Source organism: Toxorhynchites rutilus, chromosome 1 (genome assembly GCF_029784135.1).
Source record: "Toxorhynchites rutilus septentrionalis strain SRP chromosome 1, ASM2978413v1, whole genome shotgun sequence".
NCBI lineage: Eukaryota > Metazoa > Arthropoda > Insecta > Diptera > Culicidae > Toxorhynchites > Toxorhynchites rutilus.
In genome coordinates, this window is record NC_073744.1 from 143,060,592 (window position 1) to 143,079,441 (window position 18,850).

General features: G+C 38.9%; 1 protein-coding gene across 1 annotated transcript in view; it reads left to right on the forward strand.

Moving 5' to 3' along the window:
* Nucleotides 1-18,850, forward strand: part of LOC129761928 (uncharacterized) — a 113,293-nt gene that overhangs the window by 74,470 nt on the left and 19,973 nt on the right. Inside the window, exons 2-3 of the mRNA XM_055759781.1 lie at nt 946-1,957; nt 15,595-15,803. Of these exons, the coding sequence (XP_055615756.1) occupies nt 1,495-1,957; nt 15,595-15,803 (672 nt within the window). The 5' untranslated portion in view covers nt 946-1,494. The remainder of the gene's footprint in view (nt 1-945; nt 1,958-15,594; nt 15,804-18,850) is intronic.

An 18,850-nucleotide genomic window follows, 5' to 3' on the forward strand; every position in this document is an offset into this window, starting at 1 on the left:
ACAGTGATTCCTTTTTTTTTTTTTGAGGAATTGGTAAAGAGAGAGCATAAGATTGATGTCGCGACTAGCTAAAATGTATCTAACTGGAAAGTCAGATTAGCTTTCTAGTACCCTGAGTGATTCCGATAGATGAGCCCTGGCAGAATGAAAGTTTGTACAGGATCAGACCACTTGCTCGATGTCATGATAACCATCACCACAAAAAAGAAAATTTCTGGATTAGTTTTAATTTAACCATTTTTATATATCCTTCAGATTTTGGTTTTAATATTTAATTTAGGCTGATCGATTTAAATTTTCGAAAATCGGAAACATCGGATTGGTTTTCATGAAGTTGTTGGGGTTGAGCTGTTGTATATTTTATAGTGGTTACTGTCGCGTGGCCCAGTAAAGGCGCTAATCCGGGCAACCCAAAATTTCAATCCTGACAGAGAACCTTCGTCCTTTGGCACACAAGTTTGGAAAGCGATTTTCAAAACCGGAGTGGTATACTCCTTACAGTTTTTTTATGAAAAACCCTTTAATTTTACCAGCAATGCCACCCGATGCTCGACTACGATATGCGTGATTGACACTAACATAATTCGTGCGATTAATTCCATTTTAACGAAGGGTTATATTCAGTGCAGATGAACAAATCAACACATGGAAACGGTACTGACTTCTCAAAAGATAGCAGTTCTCTATTAACACAAATCGCTCTTGTCATCCATCATCGATCGCAATTTGCGCCAACAGTATAATAAATAATTCCGTCTGCCAGCCGTCAAATTTCGTATGAATATCGCCTCGGCACGTGGTATTTCGAATTTTTTTCCGTCGACAAGCGAGCACACCATTAATATCCCTCAGCATTGCTTCATCACACTCCATAACATTCCATACACAGCGCATACTTCCAAATATATTTTTTAATTCTCTCAATTTTTTGCCTTTTTGTTGCAGATTTGATATCACCCATCCGTCGAGCGGTTGCCCGCTGTTGCCGAGGATAGCCATCTTCATCTGCCAGGAAGCTGGCAGGGCTCGAAACATTGTGTACTCCCGATGGGTCACAAGCGGTGGAATACCAGCACGGAATCCGATCCAATGAAATTAAACGGTTTATCGCACTCGAGATATGTTCCGCAGTGGCCGCCCGTGTGTCGCAAGAGGGGCAAAAAACAATCGAATGCACATAAAAGCAAATGAATAAATAAACAAACAAACAAATAAAAACATTATCAACGACAAGTGGAAGCCGCGCCGCGAGAAGGGGAAAACAGCGAGAATTCCACGGAGGCGGATAGTCGCGCAAAAATTATTATCAATGCAGGATAATTAATTTTGCTGCGGAACTTTTGTTTTATCAGGCCAATACATCCCGCCTGGAGAGAGAGAGAGAGAGAGAGAGAGAGAGAGAGAGAGAGAGAGCGGTTTGAACCAGCGAGCGAGCGTGGTGTTGCGGCTGAGGTGTGTCCACTAGCGGGGGCACTAGCGCTAAGCGGAGGTTCAATGACCGAGAACGACCCCACGGGAATCGTCGGATATTACACCAGCACCGATGCGACCGATTGGAACGAGACCCTTCGCTTCGTACCGAACCACCACCAGGAGGCCAAATTGGACGTAACGTATGCCGTGTTCGAGGGCCTCGTCGCTCTGATGGCCGTGGTTGGCAACGCGATGGTGATAGTGGTGTTCAAACGCGAGCGACGTCTCCGCCGACGGACCAACTTCTATATCGTTTCGCTGGCCACGGCTGACTTCCTGGTAGGCCTGCTCGGGGTTCCGTTTGCGGTGCTATCATCCGTCGGATTGCCCAGAAATCTGTACGCATGTCTTTTCACCATCTCCCTTCTGATCGTGCTGTGCACAATCTCGATCTTCTGCCTGGTCGCAGTTTCGGTCGACCGCTACTGGGCCATTCTACATCCGATGGCGTACTCACGCAACGTCCGTACCAAAACTGCAATCGGTAAGTTCCCCGCAATAAGGTCATTTCAATTTTCTCGCTTCAGTTTACGTCAGCACACGCATCTGTCGCGAAATGTTTCATTTCCGCCAAAACCCGCCGACTCGCTCGGATTAAGATGAAGATGGCGGTGATAATCGCGACTGTGAACCAGTTAATGAAACTAGCGACAGATTGTTATATAGCAATAAATTTATTTTTAAACGGTGCGACGACCGCAATCAAATCGTTCGGCGAATTATGAAGGTAGTAAACCAGGGTAAACGTGTCTCTACAAACATGGTTGGAGGGTAAGAGATGGTAGCCGTATAATCTTCTGATCACGAAAATAAATCAAACCCAAGAAATAAATGCTGTCATTCGTCTATAATTCCACTGAATTACCTTAAGGGCGTATTGAAATAGAATACGCATTTGTTGACAAATAAGTTAATTTGTTTACATCAGGGCGTCAACAGAAAAAGCGCATCGCTAATCGAATAAATTATTTCTTCTTCTAAATCGTCGAAATATAATATAACTTGGCATATACTAAGTCACATATAAAGTTCGATCGAATAAAAATCATATATAATGTCAAACAATGTATCCTGAAAACCTCGATTTCATCTATCACTACAGATTAAGTCTCAATTCGGTGTAACAAGTTTTATGATATTCAGCAAACATTAAATCGTATAACTTTTGCACATGCTAGGTCGCGAAAAAATTCGTATCAATTTACGATCAAAACAAACCAAAGGACGCATCATGTGTATCCGAAATTGTATACAATTGAAAAACACGATTTTCTATATCATCAATGGATTAAATCGTATATCGGTATAACGATCATCCTTGTATAGTGATCTATTTAGTGATCGCACATTCTATTCATTTTATGTCGCAAATCGCATATCAGTGTAAATAAAATCGCATCTCAGTGTAATAAAGTTTGTGAGTCGCATGAACATATAAATTGAATCAATGGGCCTGATCACGAACGTCACTTCACGGTGAAAACGAGATGAATTGTGTACAACGTTATTACGGCTGCCACCGTGTGTGTAGAATCCGGAAGAGTTCATCCGTCGTGACAACTTTGATGAACTCGGTGTTATTATGAATACCACGATACTGTCACGTCACCGGGAAAAACAAGTATATTTGTCACTTGTATTTTAGATGCTGAAAGCTAGTCACGCGGAATGGAGTAAGCTTGGAGATTTCGGATTTATTTAGCTTTTTTGCTAAAATTTTGAGGACTAAAAATGTAGCTCCCGTAGACCGATTTAAACATGGCGAAAGGTCTAATTTCGATCGTCCTAAATGAATAGAAATTTTTTGTTTCTATTTTAAGGATTAGACTAAAGAGAGTTGCAACCCTATAAAATGGCAATGGAGGCCACTGGCCCAAAACGATCATTATGATTGATTATGTATAATATTGATTTGTTGATATTGTGAATATGAAATAATAACTGTAATGTTTTTCCAACATTGCAGAGCTTGTTTTTGTAATTCAAACATCCGCAATTGGTGGACAAGGCCCGAATCAGGACGATAGCTACATCGAATAAGGCCATTGTTCTTTTGTTTTACGTAATAGAGATTTTCAACGATATTGTTTTGAAGACATACTTTGAATGAAAGAATATTTAAGTTTCAAATAAGGAAAAAATTAATCTATCATCGCAATACAGTAGAAGCTCGATTTTCCACGAGCGGATTATCCGCGACTACGAGTTCCCTAGTAAATCTATCAACCTTCCCGAAATTTGTCAGTGAGTGGTAGACTCATGCTCTTTTATTTTGATCATGGCTTTCACATCATCTGATCACTGATGTACACGACCATACAGATGGATAGTTCAATATTTTCTGTATTGATAAAACATAGTTTTCATGCTAAAAATATCTTTTTTCCCTGCTTGCACCTCATTTTTAGCCCTTTATTGCGTTATCCGCGATTTTCGTTATACGCGGTGATCTACCCCGACTATTTCGCGGATAATCGGGGTTCTACTGTACTTCCAAATTATTATTTTTTTAAATTATTCTCTAGTTCTTTTTCCATGATTTTAATATCCGTCTAAAGCAAATCTGAATCATTTTCCGCTTTTGGGAAATTCCCTGGAACTCATTAGATGTTTCATATAAAAATTATGCTTCTGACCGACGCTGCTGATCAGTTTCTGTTTAAACAATTATATCATACCTCATGTCCCGTATATCAAATTACACGAGAATGGGAAGGATAAGAGGATTAAACTTCAGAATCCCATATGGGAGTAGCTCAGATTATACTGATCATGAGATGGATAAATTCTGGTTTATTCTGAGATATAGAAGATATTAGAAGATAAAAATTGTACAAACGGTTCTTAAAAAATGATTCTAACGTTGACCTATACTAAATACTTCTCACTATCGAACGAATAAGACAGAGCTGACTACAAGTGTATGCGAGATATCGATTATTAAACTCATGATAGTCATGCTTTACCTCTAGAGTAATCTATAGAAAGAAGACATAAAATTACATTCCCATATGTTCAACAACTACATTATTCAAGAGCAACCAGGTATTCCTTCTTATCTTTGAAGCACCGTTTGATTCAGCAAACTAACGCACCAAGCAAATGATTCATGGAATGAGTTCGAATAGTTGGATTGAAATACCGAATCATCGAGGTTTAATCGCAAACTTGTCATTCTAAAACATACGTTCAATTAAATGGAATATTATCTGATACACTTAGTAATCTTACCTACATAACGTTAAAACGTCCGAAATTATGCAACCGACATAACGTTCAAACTCCCGAAATTATGCAACCGACATGTCTCTTATAAACGGGAATGAACTCTTTCACTTCACGGAATTTATTTTTACACGCAACTGTCCGTGACAATGATGATAGACACAAAAAGATTAAGTGAAGTGTAAATAACGTGAAAGCGTTTGTGACAGTGATGTTCGTGATCAGGCCCAATGTAGTACTCCAAAAAATTGTATTACACGCTGTGTCGCTCAACAGTAAATCATATTAGATCGTTATTGAGGCCATATTACATCATGATAAGAATTTGACATATCAAAAAATGGGTGGGTTATATCTATAATATAACCGCAAGGTTGACGTGGGACTACCTAAGCTTAGCAATCATTTCAGTGAGCAGAAGATATGATGGCATTTCCTTCAATGCAATCTTGAATAACCGAGCCAAAGCGTTATGTTCGTACCCATTCTTGTAATCCGTGTTAGGAAAACACTTTTCGGAGTGCAAAAAAAAACATGCGGGTGCAGAAGTACCACCGGCTTGCATGAATCAACAACTTCAACTTCTACAAAAGTACTCGCAGTTTGCATTTATTTGTAAAGCCCATTAACCAAGACATCTTGGTTGGAAGTCTGTGTTAGGGAAACTCGTTTCATTCGGAACAAAAATGCCCCTAACTCGTATGAATTTGCAATGCCGATTTCCTCAGACACCTTGGTTCCGATGTCTGTGTTGGGGAAACACATTTCAGTCGAAACAAAAATACCCCCGACCTGCATGAATTTGCAATGTCAATTTCCCTACGCTCCATGGATGTGTAGTCTGTGTTAGGGAAACACATATCAACCGGAACAAAAATACCCCCGACGTTCATGTATTTGCAATGTCGATTTCTCCAAGGCTGCTTGGTTTTGAAGTCTGTGTTGGGGAAACCGTAAAGCGGGCCAATCAAAACGAGACAGTTAGGGCGTTTAGATAACGCTTAACACTTCACAGTTATTTAATTATTTATATAATGAAAAACAACATTTTATGTATTGCGATAGATGCGTAGAAATATTCCCTATCAATTGATGCAAACATCTTTCCGATCCAGTAGAAAATGTTCGAGTTATAAGCATTCGAAATCTTGCATTTTTTCCTGCATGTTCAGTAATTATGTTTTCATTTTACCCCCAATATATTCCGGTTAGACGTAGTCCCACGTCAAAATCCTCGATGTCGTATGAACAGTGTCGACGTCTGGTGGTGATATGGTGATTTAGGGAAGCAATTTAATCTCTATCAGATTAGCAGGCGGTATCGGTGGTATCGGTTCTGTAGCAACGGGGTGTCGTAGAAAAAATTCCAATGAATATTTTGAAACTTTAGGACAATACCTAAAGCGTTATATTGGGGTTTTCGAAAATTCGAAAAATTGCCAAAACGGCGGCCATTTTTGTTAAAAATGAGATATTTTTTATGAAAAAAATTCTAAATAGCGATTTTGAAAAAATCGAAAAAATTAGATATCAAAAAACGGCTATGTAACGCCTTAGATAATTCATTTTTACATGCTGATAAAAAATTTCAGCCAAATCGGTCGAGTAGATCCTGAGATATGGATACCACCAGTTGAAATAACATGGTTTGGAGAAAAACACTTTTTAAAGTTCATACAGCAATACTATACCCCTTGAGGTGACTTCATACTTTTGGCTGTAACTTTCCAACGAAATTAACTATCGAAAAATCCTATTATGACAACATTTCTGAGGGCATATGCTTCCCAAAAATGGAAAAAACAAATCTGGTCTGGAAATTCTTTCGATTTTCCAGACCAGAGTCCCCCCATAAATTGGTAAAATTTGAATGAAAATGTAGCACTGAACCTTACTTGACCATTTCTATATAAATTTCAATACGTTTCCACTAAAATACAAAAGGCGACCAGGATATTGCATCTTTTTCGTATTATATGTACGAGTTCTAACTGTTCTAGAAATATATTCCAGCTATCTCGTATTCTGCCATCGACCCCCTATATAGCGAGATAACTGTTGCTTATCATCCAAACAACCGGAGTTCGAATCGAAAAATGTTGTCATAAACACTGCGTTTCATAACTGTAGAACCAGATGGAAAAATTCTCATTCCTTTCAGAAATTAACGTCAATTTAACATGAATAACCCATTCGGGGTGGTTCTGACCGAGCTGCGCCATGTTGTAGTGTGTATCTCGTTCTACGCAGATGATACTGCTAGTTTAAGCTCTTCAAATCCCTCATACTGCTGGTAAGCTGCATCTAGTATTCGTACGATCACTCCTCATAATTTCTTGATAGGGTTTCGATATGATAAACAAGCTGAGTAGTTCAGAATCTGAAGCCCCTATTCAATCAACCATGCGATGATCTTGCGGATTTTATGAATTGATGGCAAATTACCCAATTATCACAATGTTTTTGATGTCCCGATGTCCACCCTGTAGTCGAAATTCTTCAAAAAAAATTGCATCTTTATCTTATTCATACAAAATACTTACCTATACTTAAAAACATTGCAGTTGGTTAAATGAGAGAACTTGACCTTATTTTGTCATCAATTAATAGACATAAAGTAAATACCAAGTGTATTATAAATAACAAATTTTTATAACAAGTTGGTTCACGTAACACAACATATACAGTATCTTGAAACTTTGAGAACCCCTGATTAAACGTTTGCTAGGTTTGGCATATACAGGTCGTACTCGATTATATACAGACTTGATTATATGTGATTCGAGTATATACAGGGTTTTCCAACTTTAAATTCCGAAAGTAAATTAAAATAAAACACACTTAGAATTCGAATTTCGATGAAACTTTTATTTCAAATTAGAGTTTGGTTTAGGCCATTATAGACACGGTCTTTCGCATAACCCCACAAAAAAAAGGCTAGCCAAAATCCGTGCGTAATGCTCGAAAAACACTTGCCGGTTTTTCATCATTTTAATAGTGTAATTTAACAAAATTAACACGTTGTGCGATGCTAAAACGATCCATATTGTAAAATGGCAGACATTCAACTAACGATATGACGCTTTGGTTGACAGCTATGTCAAACGGTTGTCAGCGCAGGGCTGTATACTTTCGGAAGCCCGAAATGGAAAACCCTGTACAATTTTGGACTCAATTATATACAGTTTGGAAATTTTTTTTTTTTTTCAAATATGGCTTATTTCAAGATGGAATGTAACCTTTCAATGTTAATGTGAAGTTTAAGTGGCTATTACATGTACAGTGGGGTAAAAATTGTGATTTTTGACGGTTTCGCTTGAATTTTCGCCAGAAATTGTTTATATCGATATTGCAGCCAAATTAAGAAAGATAGAAGTTGGGCGTCAAAGAACAAATTATAAACGAGCTTTAAAGTTTTTCACTTCAAAAATGTTATTAAAAACCACTAACTTAGTTGTTCTACTACTATATCCTGTACTAAATTTCCTCATCTTTCAATTGAAAGCATCAGAATCGTCTTCCGTAGCGTACTTTTTAATGTAGAGCCAATTCCTATAACTCTATCATTGTTGAAATTCGAACATATGCGTAAGAGGATTTTTCTCATCAAATATGATCGTCCATCACCTCCTGAGATAATCTGGATTAATTATTTTTTTTCATGTGAGAAAGGTGTTTTCTCACTTTAAGGGAATGAATGAAAAATCAAATTCCTCTTTTATTAAAAAAAACCGAAAACGAAAAATACATAAAAAAAACAAATAAAAAAATATTTTGACTCGAGTATATACAGGAGTGTGCTCCCGTGGCCGAGTGGTTAGCGTCAAACCTAACATGCCGGGGGTTCGGGTTCGATTCCCGTTCTGGTCGGGGAAATTTTTCTTCAAAGAAATTTCCTCTGACTTGCACTGTGGTCACGCGTATTCTAGAGCTTGCCACTCAGAATGCATTCAAGGCGTGTTATTTGGCATAGAAATCTCAACTAAGTACTAATGAAAATGACGCAAGTAATACTACGTTGAGACAGCGGAGTTCCTCTAGGAACGTTAGTGCCATATAAGAAGAAGAAGATATACAGGAGTCGATTATATACAGTGAAAATAAATCAAAAACTGTATATAATCGAGTCCGCGCTGTACATGCAAAAATGGAGGCGATATACGTGTATGCCATATTGTATACGTATTTAACCCCTTAGTGTACGATTTAATTATCAAAAGAGCGGACCAAATGCAAATGCTTCAATGGGTCACGCATCGAGTAATTTCACTACTCTACTGACCGTCTCATGCCGGCGCTGTACGATGCTACGAACAACCCCGAACGTTAGACGCTCGATGGTTCGACGCATCGTGTAGTCGATGGACGAGTTACGAACATTCAATGTCGCACGTCGAATATTCGCGTTGGAAGGTACTCCGATCGTTGTGGATTACCTTCCAACGCGAGTGATACGAGTCAAAGGATTTTTGTCATTCGTTGATTCGACACTTGATGACATTCGATACTCCGCTACACAATTCGTCCGAATCCATCTTTGACAGATTGGTTTGTTTACAAGTTGTAGATGGAGGAACTATAAAATTGATTTACAAAATTCAAAATATTCGGCAAAATATTGCAGTTTAATAATGTTGATTTCAAGTATTTTTAATTTACAGCCCGATATCAGTACAGTTGCTACGGCAGCAATTTCAATACTCGCATCGCCATCCAGTTTCCAAACGTTTTTGATGATAAATAAAAACAATAAACATTCGATCCAAATACTCACCGATTGAGTTGAATCGGACATTCACTTCACCGTGTAGCAGCACATTCATCACAACATTTGTCGATTCATTGAGTCAAATGTTTGAGTCCAACATTCGAGTGAAACGTTGGACGAATCGTGTAGCGCCCGCATTAGCGCCTTGTGAAATGCAAGCGCACAACGAGAGAGACTCGATGTTTTACGTTTTGGCAGCATTATTTCACATCGAGTGTGACTCGATGTTGTACGTGAAAGGGTTAAGGCCGTACCGCTATTACGATGCCTTTTACACTGGTATGCGATTTGACCCGACAATGTCATATAACATGAATAGGATATACGTTCACAATACTTTGTATAGCAATATTAGGATGCTCGTTTTACCGATACATGGCTTAATCCATCAATGATAGAGAATCGCGTTTTCGCATTTTCTGTGATTTTAGATACACACGATGCATACTTTGATTGATATTCTATATGATTGTAATGTGATATGAATTTATATGTGACCTTGCATGTGCAAAAGTTATACGATTTAATGTTTGCTGGGTACACATATCAAACAAATGCAGTTCGTGAGTTGCACGAACGTATAATTCAGATCAATTCAATACTGGGAAAATGTTTATTACATACTGTGGAAAGTCATTCAACAGTAAACCGTATTGGATCGTATATGAGGACATCATATTGTGAATTTGACAAATCAAGATACAATGCTGACGTCTGGTGGTGATATTCATTTAGGAAGGCAAATTGATTTCTACCAGATCAGCAAACTCGAAGGCTTAAATATTCTTCAAAATTAGATGAAAAATTGTACTTCATGTTATTATGGAAGAGTGGCGCAAAGCGGACAAAGTTACGTTACATGAAACCTCGAGATCTACTGTCATCTCGAAAAAACAAAATTGTCAAAAATCGACCCTTTTTTTCGCAGACGTTAAAATTTCAGTTTTTCGAAAACAGAAAAATTACCGAAAATCGGAATCACAAAAAAAATTATGTTAAATGTCTTATAATTGCACGAAACGCCGATATTTACTGTTATCTCGAAAAAAAATGGTCTGAAAAGTCGATTTTTGACATCTCGACGTCTAATGTAATTTAAGGACATTTGGCATCTACATTTTTTTTAACCCCGATTTCTTTTACACCCCCTTGGGTGATTTTTCGATTTTCAAAAAAATCAGACTTTGACCGCTTTGCGCCACTCTTCCTTAAGTCCGGTTGAGCTAATATTTTGCACAGGGTGTTTTTTCAAGATAGGGAATATTTTGTAAGGGGTAACTTTTTTTAAATTCTATGGTCGATTTTTTACATTCATTGCCACCCTAACCACCACTCATTTCGAACATTTATATCCCCCTCCCACTAACAGTCAATTGAATAATTTCCTTTTTCTTTAACATCAATGTTTTCATATATACGAATGGTGATTTGTGAGGCTGAACGTTTTAATTAAATATTTTCCGCCATTTGTTTTTTATGTCTTTTATTACACATATATACGCATGACAATAGACGTATTAGGTGCATATATTAGGTTGGGGAAAAAGTAATCCATTATTTTTGCGTGGAATTAAAAAAATTGTCCGATTTGGGTTAAATATGCATCATTTTGTTGTGAAATTTGTTGTCATTCTAAAGGTTCTGAAGGCTTCTATGAGGAATGCCTCTCTCATAGAAGTCTTGACGAAAAAATCTGGCAATAGATTCTTGCAATCTTTTCTTGATCTCAATTTCATACCTCTCGGGAAGTTTTGCAATGCGAGGAAAGGTGGTAATCGCTTGGTGCTAGGTCCGGATGCGTTAAAAAATCTCAATCAAGCTCCCAGAGTTGTACGGCCTTGCGTTGTCTTGATGGAACACAACACCTCTTCTGCAGCCCAATTATGATCCCAATAGGTCGATTTTTCGAGATAACATCAAATCTCAACGTTTTAAACATTTTTAAGTCATTTGGCATCTAACAATTATATTCGTACATGCTTTCTAATGCAACAAGCAGCATTCCTTCATTCCACTCCATTCGAGAGTAAGCTTACATGGCAAGGCTTCTGGGAATGTTGTTGTGGAAGATCTCTCTCTCTCTCTATCTCTCTCTCTGACTTAAAAGAATAATTTACATTAAGAGTAATAATTGTATTCATTGTCCGTTTTGTGGTTTAAATTTTTAGTAGCTAGTGCAATTCGACACTCACCCAGCTAGCACCCACCCTTTAAAGGCGATGATGTCCATCATCATCAGCTTCTAAATAATTCCGCCAAATTTAAAGTTTAAGTTTTCCTAACAACCTATAAAATAACAAAATCACGCAATAAACATCAACAAATACTGCAAAACTCCTTTCAATGTTTGTTTAAATTTAAAGATGAGCTTGATTCCAGTTTTGTTAACAACTTTTATTCATTCAATAAAATCATACAATTATTCAAGACGACCCTTCTGGCCTTCGGGCGGGGAATATCATACTAACATTCCTTCCCTTTCCCTGGTGACTTCTTGGAAGTGCCCGGCTTGCACAATGAACTGATTGAGGTCAATCACGAAATGTACAGTCTACCCAAACTCAAACTCAATAAAATCGTACAATACTTCGTATAAAAACATAAACATTCCCATCTTTTCACCGTTCATTAAACCTCGTAGTAGAAATCTGTCAGTTATAAACTCTTCGCCGAAAAATAAAGGAAAAAAGACGGGTGGGTAATGTCGGGGACATAACCGGAGTGACGTAGGACTATACAAAGGGGACAGCTTTTGTTAAATATATATTTTAAATATATTGTTTTATTTTCTTCTCCTACGTGAATACCTACCTATCTACCTTAAAAATGGATTAGTTTACTGTTTACTCTTCATGAATATGTTGATGGTTCTGAAAAGAACCTTTGGTGTTGTGTTTTTGTTATCACTCGATATTCCCATCTTGTTCGGTTAAACCTTCCTGTTTAGCTATTGCGTTTGCCACTCGCCACAGCTTTCACAGTTGGAAAATTTCTTCCCATCCAGCTTGTGACATGTTGTTCAGTAAATTACATTTAATGCGACGTGCCGGAAAAAAACTTTGCCACTCACTGAAACTAATTGTTGCCTTGATGAGCGCCGAACCGAAGCTGCTCTGTTCTTGATGCGGGTTTTCTGATTGTCGTGAGCAGCTTTGCAAGCCAACTCGAGCACTCCGACGGCCGAAACTCTATAATCGCTGTTAGGTATACTGGTGCTCCGGCACCAATCCGTTCGGCTTAGTTACCCTTGCGGAGCAATCAGTGAATGCGACCAACATGGAACTGGAGACTTGCACGGTTCGAGTGAGGCTTTGCCTTTCCCTTAACTTGTCCTCCTTTGTTACGTCCACGATGCCGATGCCGTACAACCACACGGGTTTACGGTTTGAAAGAAAATAAGATTTTTTTTTGGGGTCCACGTGTTTTATACTCTAGCGGTACACACTCACAGGATAGAGACAAATCGGCAGACTCAGCCAGAGGGGCGAGTCCAACGAGACGAACGAATGAGCGTTAAAAGGGAGCGATGGCAAAAAAATACATTCATTACGATTTGTTCGCTCGTTGGATTCACATGCAGGCTAAAAAGGGTCCTTTTCAGGATCACAAAATTATCTTCAATCTAAAGAGTTTATTGTTTTGTTATCACTCGATATCCCCATCTTGTTCGGCTAAACCTTTCTGTTTAGCGATTGCATTTGCCACTCGCCACAGCTTTCACAGTTGGAAAATTTCTTCCCATCCAGCTTGTGACATATTTTACAGTAAATTACATTCAATGGCACGTCGCATTACCACCACTCAGTATCGGATTGGAGGTAATTTTAACCTGTAATTGAACATTTGCGATGACAGCGGTACAGTGTCGACTTTCAATGTGGGGTCATAATTTGGACCCCGAACTCTATGTTTACAAAAATGTCCAACTAAATATGTCGCATTACATGTCCGTCCAATTAGCTAAATGTCGAGATAAGTGTAAATTACTGTACTTTAAATCTAGAAGCAATTTAAGAATTGGTGAAAATCAATAAGCTCAGAACAACTGCCAAATTCACATACTCATCATATCCTGGCAAACAAATTATGAAAAAATCAATTTGTGTTTTATTATTATTTTGGATATTGTTTTAGAAAGCATTGAACTGTATTTCCTAAACTCTTTTTTGGAAGGTTTAATGGCCCTGAAAAGCGCCTTGTTTTATGGAATGGTTCCAATTTAGAAAACTTAGTACTCGTGGTTTTGAAAAAAACCATTTCGAACGCCCTCGATGCCGCCTTGTTCTGGATTTGCCACCAAAGCAGTGTGTATAAAGAACAAACTTTTTTCTTCTGCCACCTGATGCCGTTTTGCGATTGCGTTTGCCACTCGCCACTCGCTGCAACTGCCTGTTGTCTTGATGTCCACCGAACCGAATGTGTTCTGTTCCGAATGCGGGTTTTCTTATCGTCGCGAGCAGCTTTACCAGCTAACTCGATCACTTCGGCGGCCGAAACTATATAACGCCGGCTAGGTGGACTGATGCACTGGTACTAACGCGCTCGGCCTAGCTACCCTTGCGGGGAACTCCAGATCAACACGGTTCGAGCGGGATTTTGCCTTTCCCTTCACTTTTCCTCCTTTACCATGTCCAGACATGGCTGCTTGGGTTGATTTGTTGATGTGTTGTGATGCGAACCGATGTGGTGTACGGTTTGAATGAGAATGATCGTTACGGCAGCGGAGCGGGGATTTTTAAGTTGACTGGCTGGCTCGAGAATTACGCATGTGTGAGACTGCGACCAATGTTTCGTTCATTTTTTTCTTTTTCCTTTCCAATCGTGGTTCATTCTATTTCGCTGCTGCTCTGGTTGCCCGTTTTGGTCGGTTCGATTTGAGGAGCACAAAATGGACCAATCAAAAATAGGCACATAGTGCATTTTGACAATGCTTGATATTTCACAATTATTCAATTATTTATCTCAAGAAAAATGAAATGTTATTCGTTATGATAGATGCGTAGATATATTTCCTATCAATTGATGCAAAAACCTTTGCGATCTATTGAGAAATGCTCGAGTTATAAGCGTTCCAAATCTTGCATTTTTTCCTACTTGTTCAGTGCCTAGATTTCCATTTCACCCCCTATATCTTCCGGTTAGACGTAGTCCTACGTCAAAAATATATTCGTCGATGTAAGCAAGCAGTGAAAAAGCAGACGAGTGATTTGTATGGAGTTTCACTTCCGCGTTACGACATTCATAAAAGATTGCCATTCACAACTGAAATATTCAATTTGTCAATATGTCATAATCGCAATTCGACCTCTTTCAGCACCTCTTCAATTCAATGATACGAAAATATCTCATGACTCAAACTTTCAAGCATTCACTTAATTCATCCAGCGGATGAATGAAAGAAGCATCGCACAGGTAAACAAAATAAACATTCCACATCCATCAGCCGTTTGTTTATCAACTGAAACGCTCGTTATGACTATTCCGAACAAGCAATAAATCCGATCGATCCGCTACCAATCGATTCGATCGCACACCGTCGTTGCCATTTCGCCAGTTTTATGGCACCTTATTGTCATCGCCGAGCGGAAGCATCAGCAGCTAATATGGATTTAATTATTTTAATTCAACAATCTTTCACGCTATCGGCTTATCTGCACGATGCGGGTTGCGGATCGTCAGTTAAAGTGACACGTGTTTAAGTTAATTACCCCTGTTAACTGTGGACTAAAACAGAACGCATCAATAAGTATGAACGATTAAGCGCCAAGAGAATTAATTTAGAATGACGCGTGCGTCAAATTTTGAGCCTGGTGTAGCGATAATTCATCAGAACGGTTCCAATCTGCCAATGAAGGAAGGTGTTTGCTTAATGTAGCAATCAATGGATACACCAATGATTATCGATATTTTCCGCTAGGATTATCGTTATCGTGAAATTCAAATGCATATGTAAATTGTATTGCCAACTGAAATAATTATTTCGTGCAAATATTTACCCACCCTGAATATGACATTAACGTACTGTAATCCTGACTTTTGTTTCAATTCAAATAAAATTAAACTCATATGTTTATAAAACCGATCCATGACAAATATTGTGTGTTTAAATGCCTCTCCATCGTTTGCAGTAATCATCAGCCTGTGCTGGCTCGCCGGGTCCGTCATCGGTTTCCTGCCGCTATTCGGTTGGCACGAGACACCCACGGTGGACACCTGTCTCTTCCTCAAGGTCATGGACTACGACTATCTGGTGTTTCTGTACTTTGCGACGATAATCACCCCCGCGCTCATCATGTTGGCGTTCTACGCACACATCTATCGGGTGATAGTGAAACAGGTAATATCAAATTCACTGCAAAATAAAAAATTGTATGGCAGGCAAATATTCTGTATCGAATACACACTGTAATTAGTGGATTTTGACATTATAAAGTGGTAATGGTAAAAGACGAAGGAAGCACAAGAAATGTAAAGACGATGAATGAATCAGAAGCAGTTTCAAACGCAAGAATAGCTTGCAAAACTGTTAGATATACTTCAATTTTGGAGGCCTAGAATGCTGCTTGAGCATCATACAAAAAATGAATGGTTTTAATTATAAATGAACACATGGTGATTATATATACACCGTTCTTAAACTACAAATTTCTACACCAAAAATTGGTTTTTAGCTCATGTTTTGTCATCCCGATTTATTACATTAAATGAGACATAACATAACAGAAAATGTCATGGCTCTCAAATACTGGTAAGCATTTGTATAATATACATGGTACAGCAATATAAGATTAATACGAGCGAGCGAAACAAAAGACAAATAAGCTTTCCGTATTCTTTGCCACATGCACGGCCCAGACCGAAACAGATATTGCTCTCCTTCATGCGCTCCTTTCCTACTCTTAGAAAACACTTTCCAACTCCATTTTATAATCAGGTAAATATAAATTAAGAACACAGCCGCTTCATTGCTTCGACAACTCGCAAGCAGATCGGTCGAACCTATATTTGATCCGATACAGGTGTTTTTTTTACATCCGTTTCTAGTGTGTATTTTTTCATCTGGTGCGCTGCGAGCGAAGTAAAGCTCATAAAAAGTGGTGCGCTATCGAGACAATCCGGCAGCAAGACACATCATCACACACGCTACACAGCGGCGGCAAGTAGAAGTTTATTTTCCTCTTTCTTCTTCCATCATTCTGTATAGCTTCTGTGCACGATTTACACCATTGTTTAAACTTTGTGTTTACCAAATCGGCAAGCGTTGGCATTAGGGGTGTCCATTTTGATGCATCACCGTTGAACTATTATTGGAACTTTTTTTCATTTTCAAATTACACATAATAACAAAAATTGAAATAAATAAAATTTTCAACAATAACTAATATAGAAATATAATTTCTTTTACTAATTTATATTTTCCAAATTATTATATTCTGTTCATATCGAACAGTTGTCTACTTCTTCGTTTTTATTAATATGGCAGAGGGCGGGGAGGATCCCCCATCCACGCCAAAGAATATATCAGATAATGAACCTCCTCCTGAAGAGCAGGAGGATGAAACAGAAGATGAGGAGGAAAATTCTGTTTACGAGATAGAAAGCTCTGAAGATGAGGAAAAAGACGAGAAGCAGGATTTTCGTCTAAAAGAATACCCTGATGGCGCCAAAGGCCCATTTATCGTATACTTTAGACGAAAATCCAAACCTCTTAACGTCATTCGCATCTCAAAAGAGTTGACACAGAAATTTTCCGAAGTTACCGAGATTACTCGGATGGGGCCAGACAAATTACGAGTTGTCGTCTCCAGCAGAACCCAAGCGAATGAAATAACGCGCTGTGATCTCTTTGCGATCGAGTATCGCGTATACGTACCCTGTTGCAACATTGAAATAGACGGTGTAATAAACGAAAAGGGTTTGACTCGAAAAGAGATACTCGATGGTGTCGGTCGCTTCAAGAACTCTTCACTTAAAAGTGTGAAGATTCTTGCATGCGATCGACTGAAATCTGTGTCACTTAAAAATGACAAAAGAGTCCTCAATCGGACAAACTCTTTTCGTGTGACATTTGAAGGTTCCGCCCTTCCTAACTACGTTGCAATAGGTGCACTTCGTTTACCTGTTCGGTTGTTTGTACCCCGGGTAATGAAATGCAACAAATGTATGCAACTCGGTCACACGGCCGCCTATTGTTGCAACAAAAAACGTTGCGCAGATTGTGGAGAGAGCCATGATGAGAATCCTTGCCCGAAAGAGCGCAAGTGTTTTCATTGCGGCGGGACTCCTCATGATCTTACTCAATGCCCGGTGTACATACAACGAGGGGAAAAAATCAAGCGTTCCTTAAAAGAACGTTCCAAGCGGACTTATGCAGAAATGCTTAAGAGTCCCGTTCCAACGATTCAGGACAATCCCTACTCCATTCTGCAGAACGACGAGCCTGTTGCTGACGCTCCCTATGCAGGAAGTTCCGGTACATCGCAGGGTGCCATCAGGAAAAGAAAAATTACTTCTTTTCCATCACTCCCCAGAAAGAAAACCGAAACTTCCCAAGTTGGAATGAAAACTCGAATCGAACATGCTGAGAATAGACCGAAGCAAGTACCTCCTGGTTTAAGCGGTTCTTCTACGCACCAGGGGTCCTCAGCACTTCCCGGAGCAGCACCCAACACGTCTGCTCCTTTTTCGCGGTCGAGGCAACAGCCACAATCTGGCTTGCTTGCGCTTTCTGACCTGGTGGACAATATTTTAAATGCTTTAAATATAAATGACCCTCTTAAAAGCATAGTATTATGTTTGCTTCCGATTGTGAGAACATTTTTGAAAGAAAAATGTGGTTTTTTGGCTGCGTTCATTTCCCTCGATGCCTGATTCAGTGCAAGAGGTCAAGGATTTGACAACTGTAATACAGTGGAATTGCAGAAGCATTATTCCTAAACTAGATCAGTTTAAATTTTTAGTTCACAGCTCTAACTGTGATGTATTTTCTCTCTGTGAAACATGGCTTTCTTCAGCCGATGAGCTGAATTTCCACGATTTCAACATTATTCGCCTCGATCGAAATGACTCGTTTGGTGGCGTACTATTGGGGATTAAAAAATGTCACTCCTTCTATAGAGTCAGTCTCCCATCGATGACAGGCATTGAAGTTGTTGCTTGCCAGACACAAATCAATGGCAAAGACCTCTGCATTGCTTCGATATATATCCCTCCCAGAACTATGGTAGGCCGCCATCAGTTCTTTGATACTATCGAGGCAATGCCGGAGCCGCGGGTAATCTTAGGTGATTTTAACTCCCATGGAACAGCATGGGGATCACTCTACGATGACAACCGTGCCACTTTGATTTATGATCTGTGCGACAACTTTTGACAGTTTTGAAT